Raw genomic sequence first — 11,088 nt, 5'->3', positions numbered from 1 at the left:
TATTTCTAGTTTTATATGCCGATAACATTTTGCTTGCCAACAATGATATAGGCTTATTGCACGATACTAAGAGATTTCTAACTGAGAATTTTGAGATGAATGATTTTGGATATGCCTATTTTGTATTTGGTATATAGATACACTGAGATCACTCACAAGTACTCTTAAATTCTCATAAAAGAGTTATATTGAAACAATTCTCAAGATATATAGCATGCAAGATTGTAAAGCAAGTGATATCCTTGTGGCTAAGTTAGACAAGTTTAGTCTCAATTAGTGCCTTAAGAATGATTTTGAGGAGAAAGAAATACAGAAGATTCCTTATATGTTAGCAGTAAGAAGTCTAATGTATACTCAAGTTTGTATGCGACCCAATACTGCATACGTTACTGGAATGTTAAGTAGATATTTAAGAAATCTAGGAGTAAACCATTGGAAAGCAATCAAATCGATCGTGCAGTACTTACAGAAAACAGAAGACTACATGCTCATATATCAAAGGTTGGATAAGCTTAAGATCATAAGGTATACTAACTCTGATTTTGCTGAATACTAAGATAGTAGGAATTTCATTTCATGCTACATCTATCTTAGAAGAGAGCCAAACAGTCTCTTATAGCATTTTTACGATGGCAGCTGAGTTCATAGCATGTTATGAGGCATCAAATCATGAATTATAGCTGTAGAATTTTGTCATAAGGCTGTGTATATTAGTTGGTGTTGATAGACCACTCAAGTTATTTTGTGACAATAAGTCAGTAGTTTTGTATTCTAATAACAATGTGAGCTCATAGAAGTCGAAGTATATAGACATTAAGTTCCTATTTGTTAGCTTAAAGAGTTCAGAGTAAATAATTGTCTATAGAGCAAATCGACACAAACTCCATTATTTCAAATCCGCTTACTAAAAGAGTACCACCCAAAATGTTTCACGAGCAGATTTCTCGTATGGGTCTCTTGTCATTAAAGGATATTAATTCAATTTTGGTGGGAGCTTGTGATTTTAGACACTCTTATAATATAGATAATTTTCAGTTATTTCAGTTTATGTTTTTTTGGTTATTTACTGCAGAAACAAAGTTTTGGTTTATTCACACTCTGATTTTATTATGGTTTGATCTCACTCAGGTTAGGATGGACCAGTTGGAAATATGCATGTTAAGATTACATTGCACAAAATTTTCATGCTACACATCTACAACATAATCCATGTCATTCAGTTGTATTAGCAGAGTGATCATTAATGGGCCGAGTTACGATAGTTGTAATGAAGCCGCTTTGATCCTATGTTAGTATGGTTAATGGACTGAATTAGTTGTAGATACATTTTGATAATGACAATAACATTAAGCGCTATGGTTACTTTTAGAAAGTATAATTATAAGGTTACACATAATTTTCTGTTATTTCAGTTTATGTTTTTTTGGTTATTTACTGCAGAAACAGAGTTTTAGTTTATTCACACTCTGATTTTATTATGGTTTGATCTCACTCATGTTAAGGTGGACCAATTGGAAATATGCATGTTAAGATTACATTGCACGAAATTTTCATGCTACACATCGACATCATGATCCATGACATTCAGTTGTATTGGTAGAGTGATCATTGATGGGTCCAGTTACGATAGTTGTAATGAAGGTCGCTTTGATCATATGTTGGTATGATTGATGGACTGAATTAGTTGTAAATACATTTTGATAATGACAGTAACATTAAGCTCTATGGTTACTTTTGCAAAGTATAATTATAAGGTTATATATAAAGCCCCAGTATTGTTGGATCCTTAATCCAATGTTGGGATTATATATAAATAATTATGTGTTGCAAACTGTGATATTAAAGTTAAGCTCAATTAAAAGTGATCTATTAAGGTTTTCTGTAATATGGGCTTAAACGCATATGATCAGCGTGGTCCTTTAATATGTAGATACGTAAGGGTAATTTTATTTATATGATGGACTAAAATAGAAATACCTAAAGACAACAGGAAAAGTTGTCTATATAAGTGGTTATGCTCCCCAAGTCACACTCTCGTTCTACTCATTCTGACATCCTATCATCTAAAAGAGTGTACAAAGAAAATTAAAGGATTCTCTAGAAGAAAGTTTTGATTTGGAAGGCTAACTATGACTTTAGAGAATAATCATGCATTATTGATTCATATATGCTTTCGAATATTTTTATTATTGATTCTTGGCAATACAACATGAATGTTACTAAATTGTAAGTGATAGTTTTCACCAAGATATTATTGTCCTAACATTTCTTTCTCTCACTCTCTCCGCTTCACATTGTAAAACTATCCTATTCAATTTTGGCTATTATAATATAACATATGGTAAAAATAAAGATTGCTACATGATATGCACTAGTTCTTACCTCCCCAAGACTCGAATTCGAGTGGTTACCCAAATAGAATGTCAAGTACCCTTAGGCTGTTAAATTACGCTTATTATTTCTATATGTTTCAAAATGTATCACATAAAACTTATTTGAATTTTAAGTTTTATTATAACAAAACTACCATTTTATCTAATTAAAGTAAATCCAACTATGAGAGACTAACAACCAAGAAGTTTTGGATGATTTTTTGAAAATACAAAGACTAAAACTAGCATAGACCCTAGGAATTAAAGAGAAAGTTATCTATCCTTATTTTACGCCCTTCCATCCCAAAATATTATAGCCACAAGAAGCATTGCTTTTCATCCAAGGAAATCTTAAATATGCACATAAATATGAGGGTGAGAGCACTAAGTCAAAAAAAAAATTGAAGTTATTTTAAATCTCTTAAGCAATGACATGAACAAGGTAAATTTTACTTTTATTCATTTATGAGATCAAATGCCCAATTTCAGCAATTGTTTGAGGGGTAAATTTTGGATTACCCTCTTCATACAATGATGATCTTTAAAATATGTCTCAAACAATTGTAATCCTCAACTTATTCTATTTTATTCCAAAAATAAGGAAAAAAAGGTGGATTGATGAAATTTTTTTTATCTTCTCAACAATTTTAAAAACAACGGTTGATTGGTAAAAGCTGAGTGAAATGATTTTTATGTTCATTGATGATCAATTTTTCTTAATCAATAATTGAGATTAAATTGAAGATTGAAGAAACTATAAAGCAAAAAATTCAAAATAAATTGAAGTTGAAAGCTTAGCCGTGTAAACGCATGTACATATACGTATACACACACACATACACAATTTTTTATTTTTGTGCTAATTAATAATTTGTTTTCCCTCATAATTTGATGAATCGCGCCCTTTCAAATTATTAATACTTTTGTGCGCAGTTTTTTTTTTAAAAGTAAACCTCAACAAACAACATAAATTTATTAACATAAAATGCATACATACACACACACACGCATATATAACAATAAGAAACTCGTGATTTAATCTTTGCCACAGAGTTTGTCGGTGCTTATCCATTAAAACATTAGTCGGCAAAATAATCAATCACCCGACTTTTTGTATTTTCCACTCTTATTCAAGCTTGCGATGATCAGTATCAAGACGTGGCTTTAACCTCTAATTAATGATCACCATTAATGGGAAGAAACAGATTTGCCAAAAAGAAGAAAAGAAAAAAGAAGCAGTGAATCAAAACAAAGAACACTTGATTTCGATTTTCATGTTCAACAAGAAATTACATTTTAAGGTATACACCAACAGTAGAATTTATTAACCCCGAAAGGATCACAGGGTTTCTTATTCATAATTTTAATCCTAGAGATTAAAGAGCAGCTAGCCTGGTCCGTTATTTAGAATAATAATACCGCTAGCTGGTTACGGTACATTGATTACACAGACGTTGATCTTTCTGTAGCGGGAATTAACACAACAGGAAATGCCGGCTCATCATCACGAACCAGAACCAGACGTCGAACGCCATCCTCAAACGAACGGCCAACGTTGTTGCAGAGTTTGACACAAGACTCGCAAACGGATGGACAATGAACGATTTTGTATGTACCTGGAAAATTTCCAATTTTCTCAAGCTTAAACCAATTTAGCAAAGTTTCAGCTCCAGGGTGACCATCAAGTCCCCCGGTTGTTATAAACCATTTGCCTGATGCCGCGTCATAATTATCAACTTTCCACAACGGTTGTTCGTTACAATAGTCACGTCCAGATAGCAACACTGAGAATCTCAAGTTGAGATCAGTGGATTCTCGGACAATTGTAGAATTGTTATACGGTGACAGTGTTAATTTGATTCCATTTTGCGTATCAGAAGGTAATTGGATAACGTCCAGCGGACAATATCCGTTTCTGCCACCGTGTAGGCTAACTCCACCACCGCCAGCTCCCCAGATGGCTGAGACTATGTAGTACTGAAGGGTGGATTCGACCTTGTTGCCGTTGACATCAAGGAGAGGTTCAGGAACTGATGAGGTGCCCAAGACCAACAAAGAGTTTGCGGCCAAGGCAAGGATAAGGAAAGAGAGTGTTGTTGCTAATGAAATCTTCATTTTGTTGTTTTCAAAGCTATATATCTGTTTGATGCGCGTTGCATTCGGTGAAGAAGAGTTAGAATTTATAGAGAGCTAGAGTAGCTTAGGTGCAAGGTCTTTCAAGTAGCTCCAAGCAAAGCTCATGCATGATTGAGTCTCTTTTTTCTTATTTTCTTTATTCAAATTGTCAATTTCTTAACATTTATCTCAAACTCATGCATGATAACGATATTTTTATTTCGTTTATTTATTCAAATTAATTTTTGGTGTCGAACTTGCATTCATGTGTGATTCAGCCTTCTATCTGACCCGCATCAAATTGAGAATATGATTTGGATGGAATCTAATTCTTAAATCAGACTTTCATTGCCGAAATTTCCTAAAGTACCCATCCAAATTTCATTATTTTAACTTTATCTTTCATTTAAATATTAAAAATATAAAATACAAAAAATAATTAAAAGTCACGGCAACCCGAAACTTATAATTTATTTTGTTCCGGCAATCAAAATTGCTTCAGCACAAATCAGAACAGCAGTCGCCAATGTGATCGAGCAGTACCATCTTAATCGCTTTCTCGGTCGTCATGCAGCTCTGACGGCGTTTTTAATTTGTTCATTTGAAGTTGAAATAGACAGAGAAGAGGAAGAAATAAAGAAGAGAAAAATAAAAATGAAAACAGAAATTTAAAAATGAGAAGAAGAAGAAGTAACGAAGAAAAAGAGACAAAGAAGAAACAGAATAAGAATAAACGACAAGAAGAGGAGAAAAAGCCAAAAAAATGCCAAAAGACAGAAAAAATAGCGTAAAACAAAAGGAGAGAGAGAAAATTATATTATTGTTATGATTATTATAATTATTATGGTTATTATTATTAGCAATAATTTTTAATAATAATAAGGAAAATTATTATAATAAATAATAAAATAATGGCAATGATAAACTAAGGGTATTTTAATAAGATAAACACATAAATGAGAATATAATCATTTCATTTCTGATTCCTATAATTAAAGTAAATAACTTATTTTTATTCTTATTTATCATTCTTATTCTAATCTATTTTAATTCAAATATACTCTGATGATCAATTAGTAAATGTACCATAAAAGTAATTAAAACTTAAAGGTACAAATTATAAATATGTACATAACACAAAAATTATGAGAAGATCGATCACAACTCAACTCAGTGTGTAAATTCAACTACCAAATTATTGTATCTTATACAAAGTATTCATCATGCGTATCTTATTACAATTATTTGTATCTGATACTCCAATTCATTTGGATGAGAGCGACTTCAGAGAATTATTAGTTTTTATAATGGTCCACATTCGAATATATGTATGCAGTATGCATCAGCACTTTAACGTGCGAAATAACAAAACCATAGACATCACAACTAGTAAATACACAGAATATGCAAAAAAAATTGACAAACAGAGATAATAAAAATAAGTAACTCGTGACTTAATCTCGCCACAGAGTTGGTGGTTACTTATCCAATCGGCAATATATCATCTGACGTTTTGACGTTTTCGACATTAATTAAAGCTGGTAATGAAAAATAACTAGCCACTTAAATAAAAATGATTTGTTTCCGCACTAAGAATTTTGTGGGGGCATGCACAGGTGGTGGGCCTAACAATAGAGGACTTGCCATTTTCTAAGTTCAAGAGTCCCTTTATCCCTCTCCGTTCAATTATGACCTGCCATTTGCCAGGTTTGGCGCGTCCTACGCAAAGGAAAAAATCACACATTGGCTAAGAATATTTGTAAGCTAATATTATTAGCTTAAAATGACTCGTAATTCTTGAGTTGGTGTTTTATTATAAATTAAATTCATGAGCTTCAATGTAATATTAGAGCGGCATTTATGTGCGAGTGAGATTACACTACCTTATCATGTAATATGGGTCATGACCTCTATAAGAAATTAGAAATTTTTTCTAATACGAAAATATTTTACTAAATCATAATAAAAATGTAAAAGTACGAAAATATTTTTTTGTTTGATAGTAATATTTTCATTTTAACAAATTGAGTATATATATAGCTCTCTCTATCCTAATTTTTACTATAAGTACTCTAATCATGCACTGCACCTTTAAATTTCTACATGTCTATTATAATTTTATTACAACTTATCTTTTTTGGGTGTGTTTATAAGTCTTATTGATTTGGATACCTTCACATATGATGAATAAACTTATTAAAAATGGCATAGAGTCTTTCATTACATCAACAAATTGTATAATACAATAAAATTTATCTTAATTGTTTTCCATACACACGCATCCCTGCAGCTAAAGTTTTCAGCTTCTGCACCTGCTAGCTTGCTCATTACTGGGATTGTTGAGGAAAATATCCCAAGTTGGCTGACAATAACCATGTTACCCTCCACTCTTGAGCTAATTTTAATTTGAGTATAAATTGGGTCCATGAACTTCAATATCACAATATGACAACCATAAATTTAATGTTGATTGGGAATGATATTTAACATTTTAATGTGATCCTTATTTCTTCGCTTCACCCACCGATTGTATACCTATTTTATCTCCCCTGCACGTTGATTTTAAGCTAGAAATAGTCTTGCACATCTATATCGTCCCTACACAATAAATAATGCAAAACCTATGCCAAGTTGATGGGCAAAACTATGGTGCAACTATTGTTTTAAATGGACTGATGTACAATCGCGATTGGCGGGAAGACAAAACTACAGCCATCCGTCGTGACTTGCGTCATTCATTGTCCCCTTGGTGTACACAAGCCCAAGCCAATATCTCGTAGCCATGTTTCTTTCGCATATGACGTGAATTGATTTTTTCTCGAAATAAAAAGTAAAAGCAACTTTTAATTTTTGTGGTGCAGATTTCAGAAGCTTTTTATCATGTTTTTGTGAACTAAAAGAAGTCTATTGTTATTGTTTACCAAACTGTAAGATTTTTAACGTGATAATAAAGGGAAAAAAGGAGGAAAATGGACTGTAAATCATTAATAAGAGATATAGGGGGTATAATTATCATTCTATATTTATGTCAACGTTTTCAATGTTTTTAACGGTGAAATTCATTACTCACTGACTTAATACAAACAAATTTAGACTGTGAAGGACTTGAGTAGTTGAGCTATGAATTTAAACTGATGGTCGTTGAATTTCATTCTACAAGCAACAAGGAAACAACTAAAAATATGCCCCGTAATTAGTTAATTATGTATTGAGTAAGTAAATGGATATTATACAAATGGGTAAATGTTAATATGGTCTCCATAATTTTGACTTAAATATCTATCTAGTCCCTATATTTTAAAAGTACCTTAAAACACCCTTACAGTTAGATATATTACATTTTTACACTAATTTTTACTTTATTTTTAAAATTGTATCCTTTCAATATTACTCTTTACATTAACTAATTTATCTTTAAAAAAATTAATTTTAGTAAATCAACCAATGACTGTTTGTTGGCAAATTAACTAATAAATATTAGTATCAAAGAATTATTATTTTTTGTACTCATGCAATAAATTTGCTAATAATTATTTAAAAATAAATTAATATCAGCCAATTTAAGTAGTATTTATTATGCTTAAAACAATCTTATTAATAATTATTTCATAAAAAATTAATTTACAAAATTAATCCTGAAAGTAAGATAATAATATAAAAGTTTGGTAAATTTTTATGTTACTTTTAAGGTAATTTGATAAATTATAATTTTTCTATCAAATATCCCAAAATATTATGCAAGGGTATTATTGTAAAGAAAAGAATAAGTAAGGGTAGGAATGGAACATATTTAATAATAGAGATGTCTTAAGATACTTTTTTTTTAAATAAGGACTAAACTGAAACTTTAAACAACTTTAAAAAAAAAGTAAGAACTAAAAGAGTATTTATTCATATGAATTATCAGCTCTTTTACGGTACTTATTTTGTGATTTGCCCCAACGACCCATGCATACTTTCACGAAATTTGCCAATTGAACCATAGCGGTTCACCCGTTGTCGTCCACTAATTGATAATTATACTCCGCCAATTGAACTATTAATAACAAGGAAAAATACTATATTTTGTAAGAAGTTTACTTATCAAATTTTGTGTATAAATCAGGTACATTTAAGGCTTACCATATGAAAAATTTATGACAATCTCATAAATGATTAGAAATTTCTAGGAAGCTGTACAGAAGATTTCAAATTAATAATTAAGATTTTATTTCCATTTGCATAGGATTATTTGATGTTACTTTACGTTCAGCGCGCGGTAATGTATTGTATTGTACTGCATTAGTTATGTTGTATTAGGTTGCATTGTATTATAATGTATTAAACTATACTGCAATATTATGTTTGGTGTATAGTGGATTGTATTATATAAAAAATAATAATATTATTTTAATATTTTATATTAAATTAATAACATAAGATTCATTTATATTTTATTATTACTTATATTCAATTAATAATTTAAATTTTTATGATTAAAATAAATAATTTTCATTGTCGACACTCGTCACCATTAGTCTATTCTACAATAAATTCGTGCACTTGCGAGTTCAATAAAATTTGCACAACAACATCCTATCATAAAAAAGAGTGTACAAAGAAAATTAAAGGATTCTCTAGAAGAAAGTTTTGATTTGGAAGGCTAACTATGACTTTACAAAATAATCATGCATTATTGATTCAAATATGCTTTCGCATATTTTTATCATTGATTCTTGGCAATACAACATGAATGTTCCTAAATTGTAAGTGATAGTTTTCACCAAGATATTATTGTCATCACATTTCTTTCTCTCACTCTCCCCCTTCACATTGTAAAACTATCCTATTCAATTTTGGCTATTATAATATAACATATGGTAAAAATAGAGATTACTACATGATATGCACTAGTTCTTACCTCCCCAAGACTCGAATTCGAGTGGTTACCCAAATAGAATGTCAAGTACCCTTAGGCTGTTAAATTACGCTTATTATTTCTATATGTTTCAAAATGTATCACGTAAAATTTATTTGAATTTTAAGTTTTATTATAACAAAACTACCATTTTATCTAATTAAAGTAAATCCAACTATGAGAGACTAACAACCAAGAAGTTTTGGATGATTTTTTGAAAATACAAAGACTAAAACTAGCATAGACCCTAGGAATTAAAGAGAAAGTTATCTATCCTTATTTTACGCCCTTCCATCCCAAACTATTATAGCCACAAGAAGCATTGCTTTTCATCCAAGGAAATCTTAAATATGCACATAAATATGAGGGTGAGAGCACTAAGTCAAAAAAAAAATAAAAATTGAAGTTATTTTAAATCTCTTAAGCAATGACATGAACAAGGTAAATTTTACTTTTATTCATTTATGAGATCAAATGCTAAATTTCAGCAATTGTTTGAGGGGTAAATTGTGGATTACCCTCTTCATACACTGATGATCTTTAAAATATATCTCAAACAATTGTAATCCTCAACTTATTCCATTTTATTCCAAAAATAAGGAAAAAAAAGGTGGATTGATGAATTTTTTTTTTATCTTCTTAATAATTTTAAAAACAATGGTTGATTGGTAAAAGTTGAGTGAAATAATTTTTATATTCATTGATGATCAATTTTTCTTAATCAATAATTGAGATTAAATTGAAGATTGAAGAAACTATAAAGCAAAAAATTCAAAATAAATTGAAGTTGAAAGCTTAGCCGTGTAAACGCTTGTACATATGCGTTTTTTTTTATTTTTGTGCTAATTAATAATTTGTTTTCCCTCATAATTTGAGGAATCGCGCCCTTTCAAATTATTAATACTTTTGTGCGCAGTTTTTTTTTAAAGTAAACCTCAAGAAACAAGATAAATTTATTAACATAAAATGCATACATACATACATACACACACAGGGGCGAAGCTAAAGGTGCAGCCCGGGTTTGTTTTTTTTTTAAAAAAATTATAATTTATAAATTTATTTTATTAATATTTATAAAAAATAAAAACAAATAAATTTAATATTTGATAATTTTTTTCTTATTTACATTATATTTTTTGTAGTTTTATGGTTAGATTTTTGGTTATGTAGTGTGCTTAATTTCGTTTGTATAAAACAAATTTTTTAAGAAATAAATTTCATTTTTTTAAAAAATATAGTCCACCCAAAAAAATATGCGAGCTTCGCCACTGTACACACACGCATATGTAACAATAAGAAACTCGTGATTTAATCTTTGCCACAGAGTTTGTCGGTGCTTATCCATTAAAATATTAGTCGGCAAAATAATCAATCACCTGACTTTTTGCATTTTCCACTCTTATTCAAGCTTGCGATGATCAGTATCAAGACGTAGCTTTAACCTCTAATTAATGATCACCATTAATGGCAAGAAACAGAATTCCAAAAAGAAGAAAAGAAAAAAGAAGCAGTGAATCAAAACAAAGAACACTTGATTTCGATTTTCATAAGGTATACACCAACAGTAGAATTTATTAACCCCGAAAGGATCACAGGGTACTTATTCATAATTTTAATCCTAGAGATTAAAGAGCAGCTAGCCTGGTCCGTTATTTAGAATAATAATACCGCTAGCTGGTTAGGGTACATTGATTACACAGACGT

At 30.2% G+C, this 11,088-nt stretch overlaps 1 protein-coding gene across 1 annotated transcript; it reads right to left on the bottom strand.

The window, feature by feature from the left end:
• Window positions 1–3,611: 3,611 nt before the first annotated feature.
• LOC18050005 (21 kDa seed protein) lies at window positions 3,612–4,591 on the bottom strand. Its single transcript, XM_006441404.2, has one exon. The coding sequence runs from the start codon at window positions 4,485–4,487 to the stop codon at window positions 3,816–3,818; it is 672 nt and encodes a 223-aa protein (XP_006441467.1). The 5' UTR covers window positions 4,488–4,591; the 3' UTR covers window positions 3,612–3,815.
• Window positions 4,592–11,088: the final 6,497 nt, after the last annotated feature.

The sequence above is a fragment of the Citrus clementina genome, unplaced genomic scaffold (assembly GCF_000493195.1).
Source record: "Citrus clementina cultivar Clemenules unplaced genomic scaffold, Citrus_clementina_v1.0 scaffold_3, whole genome shotgun sequence".
NCBI classification, from domain to species: domain Eukaryota; kingdom Viridiplantae; phylum Streptophyta; class Magnoliopsida; order Sapindales; family Rutaceae; genus Citrus; species Citrus x clementina.
The sequence above is the reverse complement of the archived record's forward strand: the minus strand, read 5'-3'. Positions and strand labels throughout refer to the sequence as shown.